The sequence below is a fragment of the Biomphalaria glabrata genome, chromosome 6 (assembly GCF_947242115.1).
Source record: "Biomphalaria glabrata chromosome 6, xgBioGlab47.1, whole genome shotgun sequence".
Taxonomy (NCBI): domain Eukaryota; kingdom Metazoa; phylum Mollusca; class Gastropoda; family Planorbidae; genus Biomphalaria; species Biomphalaria glabrata.
Genome location: NC_074716.1, coordinates 37,394,680 through 37,414,332, shown reverse-complemented (window position 1 = coordinate 37,414,332; position 19,653 = coordinate 37,394,680). Strand labels below are relative to the sequence as shown.

The window sequence follows — 19,653 nt, the reverse complement described above, 5'->3', positions numbered from 1 at the left end:
GTAGTGACTAGTAGGATAGACCAGATCAAAATATCTAGTAGTGACTAGTAGGATAGACGATCAAAATATCTAGTAGTGACTAGTAGGATAGACCAGATCAAAATATCTAGTAGTGACTAGTAGGATAGACCAGATCAAAATATTTAGTAGTGACTAGTAGGATAGACCAGATCAAAATATCTAGTAGTGACTAGTAGGATAGACCAGATCAAAATATCTAGTAGTGACTAGTAGGATAGACCAGATCAAAATATCTAGTAGTGACTAGTAGGATAGACCAGATCAAAATATGTAGTAGTGACTAGTAGGATAGACCAGATCAAAATATCTAGTAGTGACTAGTAGGATAGACCAGATCAAAATATCTAGTAGTGACTAGTAGGATAGACCAGATCAAAATATGTAGTAGTGACTAGTAGGATAGACCAGATCAAAATATGTAGTAGTGACTAGTAGGATAGACCAGATCAAAATATCTAGTAGTGACTAGTAGGATAGACCAGATCAAAATATCTAGTAGGAAAGACCAGATCAAAATATCTAGTAGGAAAGACCAGATCAAAATATCTAGTAGGAAAGACCAGATCAAAATATCTAGTAGTGACTAGTAGGATAGACCAGATCAAAATATCTAGTAGTATAGACCAGATCAAAATATCTAGTAGTGACTAGTAGGATAGACCAGATCAAAATATCTAGTAGTGACTAGTAGGATAGACCAGATCAAAATATCTAGTAGGATAGACCAGATCAAAATATCTAGTAGTGACTAGTAGGATAGATCATATACACATATCTAGTAGTGACTAGTAGGATAGACCAGATCAAATATCTGGTAGGATAAACCAGATAAAAATATCTGGCAGGATAGACCAGACTCGTAAAAATACTATAAAAACTGAACAAATTTTTCTTAATCATTTCGGTTGATTAAATTTGGTTTTGTTTATTTGAACTTGACTAGAAGTTAAACTTCAGAAATCTATTTCACGTGAGTTCAATGGCAAGGTCCTCGATTCCGAAGTCTAAAGATGAATGCAGTGTTTCACATGACTACTCAAACCCACTTAAGACCTGCATATTTTTCTGCATTTCGTACAGACAAAGCCTTTATCTTCTGGCGGTCAGTGTATTAAGTTTTCTTAACGTCTTCTGCGCCTGTCTTCAATAATGGGTTTTCTTTGAGTCACATATATTTGACCCGCAGCTTTTGTGAGAGCTCTCCAACTATCTCTTTCAGAGACCATCTGCTGCCAGCTACTTTCCTATATGCAGCGAAATAGCGACTGAGTTGATCACCTCAGTTACGCCGTCTTTCTTTAAGCTTGCTAACGAAGATCGCTTTTGGCATGCGATCATCTTTCATGCAGGATACGTGTCCGACCCAGCGCAGCTGTCGAATGGTAATTAGTGCTTCTATACTGTCCACACCGGCCTCCAACAGAACAGAGTATTTTGTTATGTAGTTTTGCTAACGCATGGCCATCATGAAGCGAAGCCACTTATGATGAAAGTCACAATGCCTTCGATAGAGCACCTACTGCTTTATAAACATTGATTTTGTTGCTAGGTGAAGAGACTTATTCCGCTATACTCTCAGTCTAAGGCAACCAAAAATGCCAATGGCCTTTCCGAGAGGGCTGCCTATTATTGTTTCTGGATAGTGACGCATGGTTGGACAGTTTGCTGCCCAGGTAGTTAAACTGGTCAACAACATTAAGGAGATTGCCATTCACATTGATTTGTGGATATGGATTAGTTCCCATTGGGAAGCATGATCTCCGTTTTTTTATCATCTCATCATCATCTCTGCCTGCTCCCTCATCTCGGTTCTGGGCGAATCTCTCCAACTGTCCCCACGTCTTGCCCATCTGCTTGGCATCTGCTTCCAGATCGCGGCGCCATGTATTTCTGTGCCGTCCTCTCTTCCTCTTTCCTTGGGGGGGGGGGGGGGGGGGTTCCAGGTTAGGGCTTGCCTTGTTATGTTCGATGCAGTCCTGCGAAGGGTGTGACCTTCCATCTCCAGCGTCTCTGAAGGATATCTACTTTAATTGGCTGCTGTTTTGTTCTTTGCCACAGTTCCTCATTCGAGATCTTGTCTGGCCAGCGGATCATAAGAATCTTCCTCTGGCAGGTATTGATGAATAACTGGATTTTTTTCATGGTGGTGATGGTGGTTCTCCAGATCTCTGCTTCATAAAGTAGTATCGGCTTAACAATGGTGTTAAAGAGCCTAATCGTGAAGATGGTGCTTATTTCCCTAGATCCCCAGGTGTTCTTCCAAATGATGGAGGCTGCTCGAGCTTTACCAAAGCGAGTTCTGACATCTGCACATGTTTCTCCATGGTGGTCTATGCTATTGCCGAGATAGGTGAGGCTTTCAACCTCTTCCAACGCCTCACCTTGGACTGTAATGGGTGTGTTGTATGATGTTTTACCATGAGCACCTTGCTCTTCCCTCTGTTTATGGTAAGACCAATTCTAGATGAATTGTCTGCAACAACATTTATCTTTTCCTACATCTGCTGCTGTGTGCGAGAAAAAAGAGCCAAGTCATTTGCAAAGTCAAGGTCATCTAGCTGTTTCCACAGTGTCCACTGTATACCATTCCACTCCTGGTCTGTTGCTGTTGTCAAGACCCAATCTATGGCTAGTAGAAAATAGAAGGGAGAGAATAAACAGCCTTATCTTACTCCTGTTTGAACTTCAAATGCCTCTGTCAGTTATCTGCCAAAAGCCTTCTCATAGTCTATAAAACTGACGTAGAGAGGGGAGTTCCATTCCATGGACTGTACCAAAATTATGCGTAGTGTCGCTATCTGATCTGTGCATGATCTCTCCTTTCGAAAGCCGGCTTGTTGATCACGGAGATGTGGATCTACAGCATCTTTTATTCGGTTTAGCAGAATGCGGTTAAACACTTTCCCTGAAATGGACAATAGTGTTATCCCTCGATAGTTGGAGCAGGAACTAAGATCGCCTTTCTTTTGGGAGTTTGATGAGGTAGCCCTCCTTCCACTCTGGTGGCACATCTTCTTTTTTCCATATCTTGCAGAAGAGAAGGTAGAGTAACTTCACATGGTATCAATGTCAGCCTTTAGTGCTTCAACTGGGATGCTGCCAGGTCCTGCAGATTTGCTATTCTTCAATGCTTGATTGCGCTGCAAATTTCTTCCTTGGTAAATGCACTGCACTTGATAGGTAGGTCTTTTGTTACTAGCGGTATCTCTAGTGGATTTGCAGGAGTAGGTCTGTTAAGAAGCTCCTGGAAATGCTCAATCCATCTCTTCTTTTGTATTTCTTCATCTGTTATCATGTCACCATTTTTGTCCTTTACTGGTCTCTCTCTGACAAGGCAAATTGTCCAGATAACTTTTTGATGACTAAGTACAGGTCTTTGGTACTGTTGTGTAGGGCTGCTTCTTCTGCTTCTTTTGCCAGTGCTTCAATGTAGCTCCACCTGTCTGTTCTGATGCTATCTATTTCAGCATATTCTTTTTGTGCTTTTCCATTTTGCTGCCCTTGTTTTACTGTTGTTCACGCACGCCTGCTTTCTTCTCTCTTCTTTCCTTGATCTTATGAAGAGTTTCCAGGACCCAGGATTTCTTGCCATGTGGAGGTTACTGTTTCTTTAAAATTCTGCCACGTCTGTTCTACTGTCTCCTCTTCTAGCAGTTATTCTAGCAGCTGGAACTTGTTAGATAGAGTGACTTTGAACTCTTCCTGTTTTTTGCAGTCTTTCAGCGCAATAGTATTTTAGTGTTGGCACTGGCTGGGCCCACTTGTCCAAGTCTTCTTCAGTTTCAGTTTCACAGAAGATGATGATCTGAAGCAACATCTGCCCCTCGTCCACGTATATTCTGAAGAGATCGTCGGGACTTCTTCCCAATACAGACAAGGTCTATTTGGTTCTCTGTTGATAGGTCTGGTGATATGGTCTATTTGGTTCTCTGTTGATAGGTCTGGTGACATGGTATATTTGGTTCTCTGTTGAAGGTCTGGTGACATGGTCTATTTTGGGTCTCTGTTGATAGGTCTGGTGACATGGTCTATTTGGTTCTCTGTTGATAGGTCTGGTGATATCCATGTTGCTTTGTGTATTCGTTTGTGTGTGAAGACAGTTCCTCCAATCACTAAGCTGCTTGTGCCACACATATTCATTCATCTCACCTAATCCATGTTTTCTCATGACTCTTCATATCCTCTGTTGTCATTGCCAACCTTAGCATTGGAATCGCCCATTATGATGAGGGCTACGCCATGAGGGTGTGTACTCTCTCGCTCATGTCCTGAATATAAAAGTAGCTCCACCGAAGTCAATCTTTTCTGCCCGGAACCGGTCCATCTTGACTCACTGATTCCTAAGATGGTAAGCTTGTATCTTTTCATCTCAGCTGCCACTTGCGCTGTCTTCCCAGTCTCATACATGGTCCGCACGTTCCATGTACCGATGGTGGTGGTGGTCCTGGTAGAGATGATGGTCTTCGGCTTGTCAGCTTCCAGATGATTCTGGCTTTCACTGGCATGCGTTATAAACCTTACAGCTGGAGGTCCATCCTCTCCCAGGTCCGTGACTTCTGTTGATTTGCTGTTTGGTGTTTCTGTAGCTATTGTTTTTTTTTTACAGGGTAGGGTAGCTAGCCCTACGCCCAATCCTCCTCTTTTCTAAGCCGGGCTTGGGATCGTCCTAAGGCGGAGTTCGTTTATTTTTAGACAGACCTAACGAGGCAGCAGCATCAGCAAATCATGGTCGGGAATTTTAAGCTTCTGTTCGCTGTGTGCAGAAGGGCGAATGGTCCGTATAGAAGCTCAACAGCAATCATCTCTTTAATTTTTGTACGGGAGAGCAGGCGCCGTATGTTAAATATGATGCCGTCGGTGCGGGACCTAATGTAGATGTCCCTCTATTTATTTAGAATTGTTCTAAAGAATATTGTGAGATCAATACTGGGGTTCTAACATAAATATTCTTCTTTGATATGTTTAATTTAAATGTTCGTATTTTTTCAAGTGTAGATATTTCTTATTTGATTTCTTCATAACAAAGTATGTTGTGTTAGTGTAAGCTATGCACTCTAATCTATCATCGCAACAAGTTGTTATACAGCTTCTAGTATTATTTATACGTATAGCTCTCTAGAAACTACCTTAGTTTCTGTCTTCGTCTAGGTCTAGGTGTACCTGGGTTCAGCTGTAATTACATCAAACAAATAACAATTTGATCAAAACACAGAAATATTCACAAACTTCTTGGCACATATCACAAGCTGGTCTTCTCTTCTTCTCTGACAAATAACACACTTCCGGTCATTCGTGCATTTGTAAAAATAGATTTTACATACACAGACATTCATCCGTGACAATAGTCAACCAAGAATAGCACAGCGCCCTAAACACTTTGTATAGTTTTAGTTTCTATAGTATGATAACAATACAGCAATACGTAGATAACATGGCATATTTTTTTAAATCTTTTTTTTTTTAACTAAACCAAATTGGAACTGTTGACACTATACTTGGAAGTGATGACAGTCTGCTTAGATTTCCAATTTTAGATTTCTATTGCCAGTATTATTTTATACACGTTTTTACTTAAAGATTGTTTTAATTACAATATATCAAATTCTTGAGCTTTGTTTGAGGTTACATTTCTCTCTGTTACATAAATCTGTGTTAGATTACATGTCTCTCTGTTACGTACATCTGTGTTAGATTACATCACTGGCGGATCCAGGGGGGGGGGGGCGGTAGGGGCGATCGCCCATCCCCACTAGGCCGACCCCCCGCCCCCCCGAAGGGGAGTAGGGCGGACGATTTTTAGTATAGAATTCAAACAATTTGTATACGAATTTATTACTTATGTTAATAATAAATAATAATTATTTATATTTCAACCTATTTTTAGATTATTTCGCACCCCCCTTCTAGTATGTTAGCCGATTTGGTAGGGTCGGGAGGGGGCGATGGCATCAATCCGCCCCCCCCCCCCCACATAAACTTTCGAGTTGGGGGGGGGTCCTATTTACTTATAGAAATCACAGCTTGCTAACAGAATCAATTAAATATCTATATGATTAAAACTTGTTATTGGTATTTTAACCGGTCTTTATATTATGTCGTTCACCTGTTTGTCGATTAGAAGGGGAGGAGCGAATACCTCTACTGCCCTTCCCATCTAAACCCTTTGAGTGGGGGTGGCGGTCCTACTTTTATTGAAAAATCATAGTATGTGAACAAAATTTGTCGAATATCTATATAAATCTATATAATATAAACAGGTGGAAGGGCGATACATGCAATCATCTTCCCCCCATCGGACAAACCAATACTTTTTCTTTTTCTATTATAGTAAGAAATTATAAAATTTAAAAAAATCTGTCACTAATATAATTTCTATATGCTATAAATTAAATTCTTATATCGAGTCACCCCACCCCTATTCTTTAATGCAAAATGAAATCATTAGCAGAAACTATAAAAAGGAGAGAGGATTAATCGTTTTCACTCTACCGCCCCCTCCCCTTTCCAGACAGAGATTGTGTAATTTCACATGAATTTATCATAACTATTTTAACAAAGACTTTGCTTTGGAAAAGTTATAATTCAAACGAAATTTTTTAATATAACAGTCACGGTTGAGATGAGTTCAAAAGCCTGATAATCTTTTCATAGTCGCCTTTTTCCAACCTTTACTCTATCTCATATTTTTCTAGTTAAATAAATTTAGGACTATAACTCACAATTTATGCTTGAATTTTATTGAATATTATGTATCGAATTTTTTTTTTCGGCGGCGATCCTCAAAGCCTTAATCTAAATATGTGGGGTATCTTATCTTTTCAAAGAAAAAATCGGTTTTATTTGAAATGTATTAAGGAACAATAAATTCATATTAGAATATTTTTCCACATTTTTCAAAAGGTCCTTTATAATAGAATGAATAATGAGCTGTAGATCAGGAGAATGCGTTACTGCAGTGAAGAATGCCAGAAAACGCTTTTAGCGTCGAGGCTTCGCCCCGAATCTCACTGATAAATAATAAGCTGTAGATGTCAGGAGAATGCGTTTCTGCAGTAAAAAATGCAAGAAAACGCTTTTGGCGTCGGGGCTTCGCCCCGAACCCCACTGAGGAAGCTTACAGCGCTCTCCCAGACCCCCAAGCTTGCAAGAGAAAGGCCCCAACATGACTGGTTTTTTTTTCTTTTTTTTTTCGCCGAAGATTGAGAAACAGTCTTATTTTATTCTCGTATATCGAATATATATATATATATATATATATATATATATATATATATATATATATGCTTTACGCACGTTTATGCATAGGGTTAGGGTTTACTGGGCGTTAGGGTTAGGGTTTGGAAAAAAATCGCTCCCCCCACTCCAAAGTTCTGGATCCGCCAGTGGATTACATGTCTCTCTGTTATGTAAATCTGTGTTAGATTACATGTCTCTCTGTTACATACATCTGTGCTAGATTACATGTCTCTCTGTTACGTAAATCTACTCTGCCTTTGGAGTGGGTTTTTTTTCGTTGTCCACTCCTATTCTTGCACGGCCATATGCTTTGTGTCACACTATTGTTTCGTCATTGGACAAACGACTCAACAAAAGGATGGAATCTCCAAGTGAAACAATCATATTTTAGAATGAGATAAGGCAATGAGAGGTCTACTGTAAGGGCATGATTTGAATGTCTCTTGTAAAAACTTTTTTAAAAATTTCTTTCACAAACTGAACACCTTCCACAATCTCGCCATCTTATGAATGTTTAAGTCAATTCTAACGATTGCTAATGTATAGAATATAATGTAGAGAAAATTAAAATATAGAATATAATGTATAGAATATAAAGTATAGAATATAAAGTATAGAATATAATGTATAAAATATAATGTATAGAATATAATGTATAAAATATAATGTATAGAATATAATGTATAAAATATAATGTATAGAATATAATGTATAAAATATAATGTATAGAATATAATGTATAAAATATAATGTATAAAATATAATGTATGGAATATAATGTATAGAATATAATGTATAAAATATAATGTATAAAATATAATGTATAGAATATAATGTATAAAATATAATGTATAAAATATAATGTATGGAATATAATGTATAGAATATAATGTATAAAATATAATGTATAAAATATAATGTATGGAATATAATGTATAGAATATAATGTATAGAATATAATGTATAAAATATAATGTATAGAATATAATGTATAAAATATAATGTATAAAATATAATGTATAAAATATAATGTATAAAATATAATGTATAGAAACTTCTCTTTTTGCTTATCGAAAATCGTTTTGTCGTTTCTACCAAAAATTCTGTGATTTAATGTGAAATTTTTTTGTTTGTTTATGAAACTACCTACCAGACTTGAGTATAGGCCAGAGTTGAACCCTCAAAGCAGTCGCCGACTGGATCGTGAAGGTCTAACAGAAGTATTGATGTATTTGAAAAGCTTCTATAACACACCAGCTATATACGTCACTCAAAATGGCTTGGCCACCTGTGGCACGCTCAAAGATCAACACAGAATAGAGTACATCCGTGAATACACAACGTCGCTTCTAGATGGTAAGGGTTCTTTGGGTAGGCGACATCTTCTACGTAGCCGTTTTAGAGCAATCCTATTGGCGAGATAGTTGTTTTGGCGCCATCGTTTTGGCGTGAGACGTTTTGTCGATAATTTATTAAACACAAATCTTTTTATATAAACATTGTTTATTTGATTTTTTCACTATGAAATAAAATATAAAAACTTTGACTATTTTAATGAACGCATTGTAAACTATTGATGGCTGTCTGGTTGTGTGGTATGTTCTTGTAACACAGTGTCTCCATGGTCCCTGGTTCAAACCCTGCTGCTTAAATACCGCGCCACACACACACAATATAATGTTAGTGATAGAACAAGAATTACACACACACACACACACTTAATCAATGTCCAACCTAATGGACACAGAGAACTCTTCGTTCTTTACCTACAACGACGTTGTTTGTCTTCTCTTCCAGCGGCAATAAATCATGTGTTGAAAACATATGGATTCATTTAGTGTTGCTTGATTTGTATACGTTGCCTGATTGAATTTTTTCGTTTTTCATTTTTCATTTTCCTTTTGGGAACACCAAAGTCACTTAGAATAGAGCCTCCAATTACTTAAGGCCGGCCTTGATGCCAGTAGCATTATGAATTTCAAAAGGTTTCTAAATAGTATTGTACAGAACTTACATCCAGAATTCTTCACTCTATACTTCTACATCAGAATAAACACTTTGGTGTACTTCCAATCTAGATGACAAAAAGAGTTTGTCACAAAACTCAGAGGCGGTCCCCTGGACCAGAAATAGTCAAACTATGGTCTTGTTTAACGTAATACAATATTTTAATAAGTCACTTGACGATATTTTTCCCTTACGTTTTGAAAGTTAAGTTCGTACCAAAATCTTTTTTAAAAACAAAATTTAAACCAGTATTTTACTCAATGGGCTAGTTTTATAAACGGAAAATGTATTTTATAATGAGCCATTAATACTTTTCCATTGTGATCTGAAATACACATTTTAATTTGTATCAATGCGCGAATCTGTGACTGAAGCTTTAGTTATTAATGAAGATGTCTGTTATATTTTTTTAAAAAAAGCTTACCTCCCTGTCACGACCCCTTTCTCCCCCACTCGTCACTACCTCATTATGGGTATCAGTCGCCCTACAAGACTATCAGTAGTATTACATTGGCTCTTTTCGTCTAGTGATGATTCTCACTCTTGGTGCGTCTTCATAATACTTTCAATGTATATAAATTAAACTAATGACAACAATGTCACAACATCAATGACCACATAATGAATAATCATAAACTCAAACTCTCTAATTAAAACTAATATTTAATATTCTAATTAGGGCATCGACGGCCGCTTTAAAATCATGTAATAGTGTAATTATTAAATGATGAATAAATTGATAACTGCTAATATGGATTATGAATTACATGAAATAATTACATAAGTCAAGTGTCTTCAATACTAAATACTAATAAAACTATTGTATCTGTTAACATAATACACAATAAAGACATAATCAACAACACAGCAATTAGTCACCCATGCCAATAAGACCACCACGGCTACTCCCTCCTCCATGCACTGGACCCAGTTCAGTACCGCTGTCCATGTCATCTGATGCCAATCACTGCATGTCGCTCATCGTCTTGCTAACTGGTCTTTCGCCACTGTTGCTAAAATATATTCAGTCTCTCAACGCTTAGACTGTCACATACTCAAGACTGCCATCTACCGACTCCACGTACTCTGACTCTGACTCACGGGCATTCATTGAATCTGACTGTCACTCTAAATATCAAAGAACCAAAATATCACTATCAACTAGCTAAGGCGAAATTCTTTATTTTCGTAATCAACTACCATCTAATGCTATAACTAATAAAAACATGTGTTCTTACCCTGGTCCCTTAGAACTAGTTCCTACATGTTGTCTCTGGCAAACAACTCTCACCTCTTGGAGCCAAAATCGTGAGCCAGCCTCTCGGCGACTTGCTCCCAATGTCTGTATGTGTCGTTCACCACAAAACGTCTAGCACACAATACACGTCCCTGCTAGCACTACATGGCGCTGTGTCCCAACTGTCCCAAAACTCTATAAAGGCTGAGACCCTAACTCACGCCTAAACTAACACTACTAAATCTTCTGTGTCTGTCCCACCTATGGGTATTGAGTCGCCCTACAAGCTATACATCTAAGTGTCACACTATTCCTACCCTTTGTCTGTACACTGTCGAGTCTGTCGGTGAGCCGTGAAAACACCTTACAAAATATATAACTTTGCTCTCACACACATACACATATCTATGACACTCCCCTGATTTTTTTCTTTTAAAAGTGGTGTATGTTAATGAAAATCTACTTGCATAGTTAATTTAAAAAAAAATTAAATGTTTCACTTTCGGAAAATAAAAAAGTAGCCGTTGCATCAGAACTTTGAATGATGTTCAATTTTCACTTTCTTTTCTAGTTTCTGAGATCTAAACGGGACGGACTGACGGACGGACGTACAGTCAGACCACACAAAACTAATAGCAGCTATTCTCTAATCGGGGGCCTCTAAAAACTACTTAATGACGTAATAAAATGACATTTCACATTAAAAGACAGAAATCTTCCTTTCACTTATACCTCCACTTCTACTCATGTGATAAGTCCACAACGCTTCACTCTTTTGGTTTTGAAAAATAATCTAACACTTATCAAATGTATCTAATTCACATGTAATAATTAATAATATAAAGCTTAAATGTTCTTGAGTTTATATAGAAATATGATATTTTTATCATTTAGGTCTATAAAAGTTGATATTTTCTTACATTTAAAGAAGTCTGTTTATTGTGTTGTTTTATTAATTTATAACTGGCATTTTTTAAAAATATTTTTTTCTTTCCCCAGCGATCAGATATGGCAGTGACGTCCGAGGTTACTTCTTGTGGTCCTTGTTGGACGGCTTTGACTGGGACAAAGGTTATGCAAGTAAAACTGGACTATACTATGTAAATTTTGATCGGGACGATCGACCTCGTTATCCTAGATCATCTGTAGAGTTCTATCGATCATTGATTTCCAATAGAGGACTTACAGAGGATCTCAAGTCTTACAGAGCATGTGAGTCTTAATGTTTAAAGACTCTGATCTAATCATTTTAAAGAAAGTGTATTTTGTATTGGGGAAAAAAAAGTTGTTTGAATGTAAAAATTGCTCAACATGAAAAATATTAAGAAAAAATTGTGTTTAAAGCTTAAACTCCATAGAAATATTGTCCAAAGTCCGCGGTTGTGTTTCTGCTTACTTTCTCTCTGTTTGCCACATTGAAATCTTAATCTTTTGATTTCAACATGGCATTGACCTTGAGCTAAATAGTACCGTGACGTCTTTTGCTGTTCAAAGGAAGGATGTGTGTGATGCTTAGGTTAAATGACGTCATGGTGTGTTATTGTTTGGTGAAAACTTGACAAGATGCGATGAAGAAAAAAACAAACAAACAAGGTTACAAAGACAGTTTGAGTGGAAACACAAACTTAAAATCGGCCCCCGAAGTGGTCCACCCAGGCAGGTTTCAATATTTTCAGAAAGAATATCAGAATGAAATTTTATCAAAGACAAATGACAGAGAAGAATGGAGAAAGAAAGTTGACAAATCTTGTGTAGTGCCCCAGCGGTCCATCACACCAAAGTATAGGTGAAAGTGAATGTGAAGTTAGATGTGAACCTGGCCTAACTGATGTCTTATAATTAATATCTAATTGATCTAATTGTTTTCTAAAGGGTCAATCTCTTATTCAAATCCTGAAGAAAAAAATATTCCAAAAAAAAAAAAAATCTTAAAAAAAATAGTTAAGTGTACTATTCTTGTGTGTTACCGCGCTGCAGTTCACGTGACAATATGAAAAACTACTTATTAATTGTTGTTTTAAATTATGTCTAATTTATATGCATACTAAATATTTTTTTCTCTTAAAAAAAAGAAAACTTTTTTGTGTGTAATTGTAGCAGTTATTATAACAGAACTTACATAACCTAGCAATACAAATGTAATAAAAATTTATTTTTTTAAAATCTTAAACCATTTGCATAAATGTATTACAAATTTAGTGAATGTAGGTCTCCCCTATAAAGAGCCTCCAGTGTTGGTTACTATTAACAGTGAATAGTTGTAAAAGTGGTGTATTTTTATGAAAAAACTGCCTGCATATTTAAAAAATTAGATTTTTCGCTTCCAGAAAAGAAAAAGTAGCCGTCGCATCGAAACTTTGAATGGTCTAAAATATTATGGTGTTTTATTTTCATTATCTTTTCTAGTTTACGAGATCTAAACGGGACGGACATACGGACAGACATTCCACACAAAACTAATAGCGTCTTTTCCCCTTTTGTTGGCCGCTAGAAATGGGAACATTATTGCCATTTTCTATTGCTCATTATTGTCTGTAGTAAGAGAAGAACATATTTGCAAACGTCTGGAACTACTTTTGGTTTACAACACACGTCCTTACATTCACCATTCTCCTCATTAAGCTCGAAATAGATTCAATCACTACTTATGGTCTGTGGAAAGGGCTACAACAATTGAGCAATCTGAATGTATAGTGTGACAGAACAATTGAGCAATCTGAATGTATAGTGTGACAGAACAATTGAGCAATCTGAATGTATAGTGTGACAGAACAATTGAGCAATCTGAATGTATATTGTGACAGAACAATTGAGCAATCTGAATGTATAGTGTGACAGAACAATTGAGAAATCTGAATGTATAGCGTGACAGAACAATTGAGCAATCTGAATGTATAGTGTGACAGAACAATTGAGAAATCTGAATGTATAGTGTGACAGAACAATTGAGCGATTTGAATGTATATTGTAACAGAACAATTGAGCAATCTGAGTGTATAGTGTGACAGAACCATTGAGCAATCTGAATGTATATTGTGACAGAACAATTGAGCAATCTGAATGTAAAACTTGACAAAACAATTGATCAATCTGAATGTATAGCGTGACAGAACAATTGAGCAATCTGAATGTATAGCGTGACAGAACAATTGAGCAATTTGAATGCATAGTGTGACAGAAGAATTGAGCAATTTGAATGTATATTGTAACACAAAAATTGAGCTATCTGAGTGTATAGTGTGACAGAACAATTGAGCAATCTGAATGTAAAACGTGACAGAACAATTGAGCAATCTGAGTGTATAGTGTGACAGAAGAATTGAGCAATTTGAATGTATATTGTAACAGAACAATTGAGCAATCTGAATGTATAGTGTGACAGAACAATTGAGCAATCTGAATGTATAGTGTGACAGAAGAATTGAGCAATTTGAATGTATATTGTAACAGAACAATTGAGCAATCTGAGTGTATAGTGTGACAGAACAATTGAGCAATCTGAATGTAAAACGTGACTGAACAATTGATCAATCTGAATGTATAGCGTGACAGAACAATTGAGCAATCTGAATGTATAGCGTGACAGAACAATTGAGCAATCTGAATGTATAGTGTGACAGAACAATTGAGCAATCTGAATGTATAGTGTGACAGAACAATTGAGAAATCTGAATGTATAGCGTGACAGAACAATTGAGCAATCTGAATGTATAGTGTGACAGAACAATTGAGAAATCTGAATGTATAGTGTGACAGAACAATTGAGCGATTTGAATGTATATTGTAACAGAACAATTGAGCAATCTGAGTGTATAGTGTGACAGAACAATTGAGCAATCTGAATGTATATTGTGACAGAACAATTGAGCAATCTGAATGTAAAACTTGACAAAACAATTGATCAATCTGAATGTATAGCGTGACAGAACAATTGAGCAATCTGAATGTATAGCGTGACAGAACAATTGAGCAATTTGAATGCATAGTGTGACAGAAGAATTGAGCAATTTGAATGTATATTGTAACACAAAAATTGAGCTATCTGAGTGTATAGTGTGACAGAACAATTGAGCAATCTGAATGTAAAACGTGACAGAACAATTGAGCAATCTGAGTGTATAGTGTGACAGAAGAATTGAGCAATTTGAATGTATATTGTAACAGAACAATTGAGCAATCTGAATGTATAGTGTGACAGAACAATTGAGCAATCTGAATGTATAGTGTGACAGAAGAATTGAGCAATTTGAATGTATATTGTAACAGAACAATTGAGCAATCTGAGTGTATAGTGTGACAGAACAATTGAGCAATCTGAATGTAAAACGTGACTGAACAATTGATCAATCTGAATGTATAGCGTGACAGAACAATTGAGCAATCTGAATGTATAGCGTGACAGAACAATTGAGCAATCTGAATGTATAGTGTGACAGAAGAATTGAGCAATTTGAATGTATAGCGTGACAGAAGATATGAGCAATCTGAATGTTTAGTGTGACAGAAGAATTGAGCAATCTGAATGTATAGTGTGACAGAACAATTGAGGAACATGAATGTATATGTATATTAACCAAAAGACATTCCAATACTTTCTACTTTATGTAGAGCTTGCTCCTCATTTTTCAACATTTGCAACGTAACTTTGACTGCGCTTACAATTTTGTACTCGACAATAAGCAGGATAATGTTATCGAATAATTCTAATTCTCCTCCAAGTGCTGCTGGCTTCTTGACATTCTTTTTCCTTAGAGAAACACAAAGTAATTTGTGCTAACAGCTTTAGTGCATCAAAATATTCGAATCATTCCTTGATGACCACCTTCTGGGCAAAAGTATTTGAGTGTACTATAAGCTATGCTCTTCCTATTGGATTCAAGACCATCTAGAGATGCTATGAGCAAAAAAAAAACACATACCAAGTCATAGAAATCTGCAACGTCTTGAGCACAGCTGACGGAATCATTTAAGACCAAGTTTAAGTCGTGGTTAGCACAGTGAACTTGCACAAGCGGCTTCTTTTGATGAAGCAATACCGGAAGACCATTGTAGGACCTACTATCCACTATTGGAAGCATCTTCGTAGCTTTTGCTTCGTAGTTTATTTAAGGATAAATGGAGATTATTCATTATTTGGAGCTTTTTTTCAGCCAATTCTGCAAACGTGCGGTTCTCACAAAAACGAAATCCTAGAAATGACTCTCTAATTGCAATTTTGTTTTTTTGGGTGGGGGGGGGGGCGGTATTCCATCACCGGAAATCTCAAAACAGTTTTTTTAAAAAGTGTGCTGATGCTGATTTGATCAACTTTTAATATGTCTCGAGTGCTCTCAGAAAAATTGTGTGGGTTGGACCTCGGTATAGTTGCCAGAACTGCATTGCCCAAAAGTTATCAGTTATCTCGTTTCGAATTTGTTGGGCTTTGTTTTCCTGTCAAATGTCAATATTCATAACAATTTTTTAAAAAACTGGTTAGAGATTTTTTTTATAAATATAATGGTGATAACTTTCTTTAAGAACTATGAACCAAATACTAAACATTGGTCAGAGTTCCATATACATATATGTATATACCTTTGGATAGATCAGCTGTGTGGAAAGGGGGTAACTGCTGTGTGGGCGACATCGTTCCAACCTTGGATAATACATAGGCATACATCTCCGAAAGACACTATTCCATGATCAAGTTTTTGTAAAAATATAATGGTGTTAAGAACTATGAACCAAATACTAAACATTCGTCAGACACTATTCCATGGTTAATTTTGACATCTCTCTATCTTCCACATCTTTGTTATAAGCCTGCTCCCCAATTTGGTTTCGCCATTCATTGTAAAAGAACAAACATTTCAACTTGAACGGTACATAAGTTGTTACGAATCTCACTATCCAGGCTCTCTGCAAACTACACCATACACCACCAACTTAAAGAACTTGACAAGTCAGGGCTCCAAAGTAACGTAACGCTTTAATAGTTGAATAAATAACAGCCAATACTGTACAATTGGCAGCACGTAGAACAGTACAAATAGCTCTGCGATAACAAATATCTCTCCGATAACACCGTTCTGCCGTATCAGGTCTTGCACTGGCCTCTCCGTCTCGTTCCGGGCTTGCACTGGGTTCAACAGTTCAGGACTGACTTCACACACTAGGCTCGATGTGTCGGACTCGATCACAGACCTAGATCAAGACGCCGTTCGTCTCAACTGTACTTGATGCTACTCCGCACTGAACCGTCGTAATGCTCCGTACAGAACCACACCGCTGAACTGTGCTGTAGTCGACCAGACTGTAGTTAACCGGGCTCTGACCCCTTGCCGTGAACCACTTGACTGCGACACCTCCGCTCTTATATAGGGTCCCTACTGGCCTTCTCGAACCGGACAGAACGCCGCTCGACGTTTCTAGGTGGTCAGATGACTACAACTCTCGTGACGTTCCTGAGCTCTGTTCACGACGTCGATCCTTCCCGGACCGCCGTCGATCCTTCCCGAACCGCCGTGTTGACACTCGTCTCGGCTGACCGTCGTAGCTCGTCACGGTTGACGCTGGCCTGGGGCGATTTGCGTCGGCTGACTACACTCACACCACTACCCCCATCTGTGCCACCACCAGGTTTGTAACACGGCCCCCTCCTTAGATCTGTCCGTCCCGGACATCATGACATTGGCTGTAAAGTTTCATCGCTGCAGGCGGAGGTCGATCAGTGGCAGTTGGCTTGAGCTTGATGGAGCCATCCATGTTGCAGCCAGCAATGGTCGCTTCCTTATTCTCCTCCAATTGGCCTTCACCTGGTTGCATGGACGTCGTGCTTTCATCGCCATCCACGTTGAATTCAGAAAACGTTTTCTTCTTCTCCTCCAGTTAGCCTTCATCGGGTTGCATCGATGTCGTTGTCGCATCGTCATCCATGTTGCACTCAACAAAAGTAGCCTTCTTCTTCTTCTCCGCCAGTTGGTCTTCATGCGGCTGCAGTTATTTCTTGGTAGAATCACCATGCACGTTGGACTACGCAAACGCCGCCTTCTTCTTTTCCTCCAGTTGATCGTCCTCTTGTTGCAGTGACGTTGTGGTTGCATCGCTCTCTTGTCGGTCGGTACTGAGGACAGCCACTTGACACACGGAGAGGTATAGGATGTAAGGGCTGGGGATACCAAGATCGTTGGCAAAAGAGGTGGCTTCATAGGGCTTTGCGAAGAAGGACTGGGATGGGCTTCAAATCCACAGGGCGGGGAATTGTGGGACAGGTCATCATCTTCAGCCTTGTCTGGAGGGCATGCTCGTGGGGCAGGTTGGTAACACTCCTCGTGCAAAGGTCCCTCGTCTTCGGCTTCAGGCTCCATTCGGCTTTCTTCACCACCATCAGGACCTCTCTCTCTTGTCTCAGTATCGGGCCAATCGCTTGTTGGTTTCAGACCCTGTCGATGACTTTCGTCTTTCAAATGTCCATCAACGTCAACGTCAGACTGCCTTGGATTCTCTTTACCACCATCAGGACTTTCCTCTCCAGTATTGGCAGCTGGACCAACGTCAGGCTTACTTGGATTCTCTTGGCCTGTCTTGCTGTTTGAGCTTCTCATATCAGGTACGTCGGCGGCACAAGCTTCTGTTGGACGATAGGCAGCTTTTGTTGTCTCTTCATCTGTCTCTTTCGGCTCCCCAGATCTGTACTCCTTGTTTTTCGGATTCACATGCAGCACCAAGTTCATCAGCATTGCCATTGTTACTGCTTATTGATTCACAGCATGGGTGGGTAATAGTTCAATGTCCAACGATGGTGAATCTCCTTCATCTTTCAAGCCTCCTTGGTCGTACAAGGTTACTTCTACCACGTCCATCGTTTTCACCACGGGGCTCGTCACTTCTTTCACTGAGGTACACATCTTTTTAATCTCTCTACAGTACTCCTCGGTGGACTTCTTCAATGTCATACTCATAGCCCGAATGAACTCTCCAAAATCTGGTGCGACTTCAAACAGATACGTGTCTGGATCTTCCTCTTCTTCAACTATGCATTCTCGGAGGCGTGCTTGTAAGGTTTCTTTATTTCCACTCGTTTTCAGATCTCGATCACGGAGTTCTTCCTTCAGTTCTCTAAATTCAAGTTCGTACAGCAGTTTCAGACGAGCCATAGTAGATCCGATCCAATCCGATTCCGATCCGATCCCACTTCTGACACCAGTTGTTACGAATCTCACTATCCAGGCTCTCTGCAAACTACACCATACACCACCAACTTAAAGAACTTGACAAGTCAGGGCTCCAAAGTAACGTAACACTTTAATAGTTGAATAAATAACATCCAATACTGTACAATTGGCAGCACGTAGAACAGTACAAATAGCTCTGCGGGCTTGCACTGGGTTCAACAGTTTAGGACTGACTTCACACACTAGGCTCTTTGTGTCGGACTCGATCACAGACCAAGATCAAGACGCCGTTCGTCTCAACTGTACTTGATGCTACTCCGCACTGAACCGTCGTAATGCTCCGTACAGAACCACACCGCTGAACTGTGCTGTAGTCGACCGGACTGTAGTGAAGCGGGTTCTGAACCCCTGCCGTGAACCACTTGACTGCGACACTTATATAGGGTCCCTACTGGCCTTCTCGAACCGGACAGAACGCCGCTCGACGTTTCTAGGTGGTCAGATGACTACAACTCTCGTGACGTTCCTGAGCTCATTAACATTAACATTTTTTTCACACAATACAAAAACAATAAAACAATGTGATGAAGACTTCAGAGGACGCTGTCGTCCTACATTTGTGTTCTACACTACTTTGAAGTATCTACTTCATTGGCTCGGATACAAAAGTTTTAGAATCACAACTGTTGGGACAGTTTTGTTACTTAATTAATGTGATATGAAGCCAGTTGAGAGTTCAGAACTCACATTTTCAATACAGATAAAAATAAAAAAAAGAAATAAATTGAGCTTTGGGAAAATCGAATAATTAGCAGCTGTGTTGAAACTTTAATTCGTAAACATCAGGACTATAGTGTCATCCGTAAGTTCTCACGTGGGCCTCAATTAGTCATGAGTCATGGGCCCAAGTGCAACCCTAACCCCTTTGCGTCATTGTTGCTACTACACAGACTGTGGGCCCCTAATGGTCGTGGGCCCGGGTCCATTGAACCCATTCGC

General features: G+C 38.6%; 1 protein-coding gene across 2 annotated transcripts in view; it reads left to right on the top strand.

Annotated features, from left to right (window-relative positions):
* The window catches only part of LOC106064950 (lactase/phlorizin hydrolase-like), a 60,208-nt gene that overhangs the window by 13,149 nt on the left and 27,406 nt on the right, over positions 1-19,653 (top strand). For both annotated transcript variants that reach the window (XM_056031541.1, XM_056031540.1), the window contains exons 8-9: positions 8,411-8,613; positions 11,501-11,713. In XM_056031541.1, the coding sequence (XP_055887516.1) occupies positions 8,411-8,613; positions 11,501-11,713 (416 nt within the window). The remainder of the gene's footprint in view (positions 1-8,410; positions 8,614-11,500; positions 11,714-19,653) is intronic.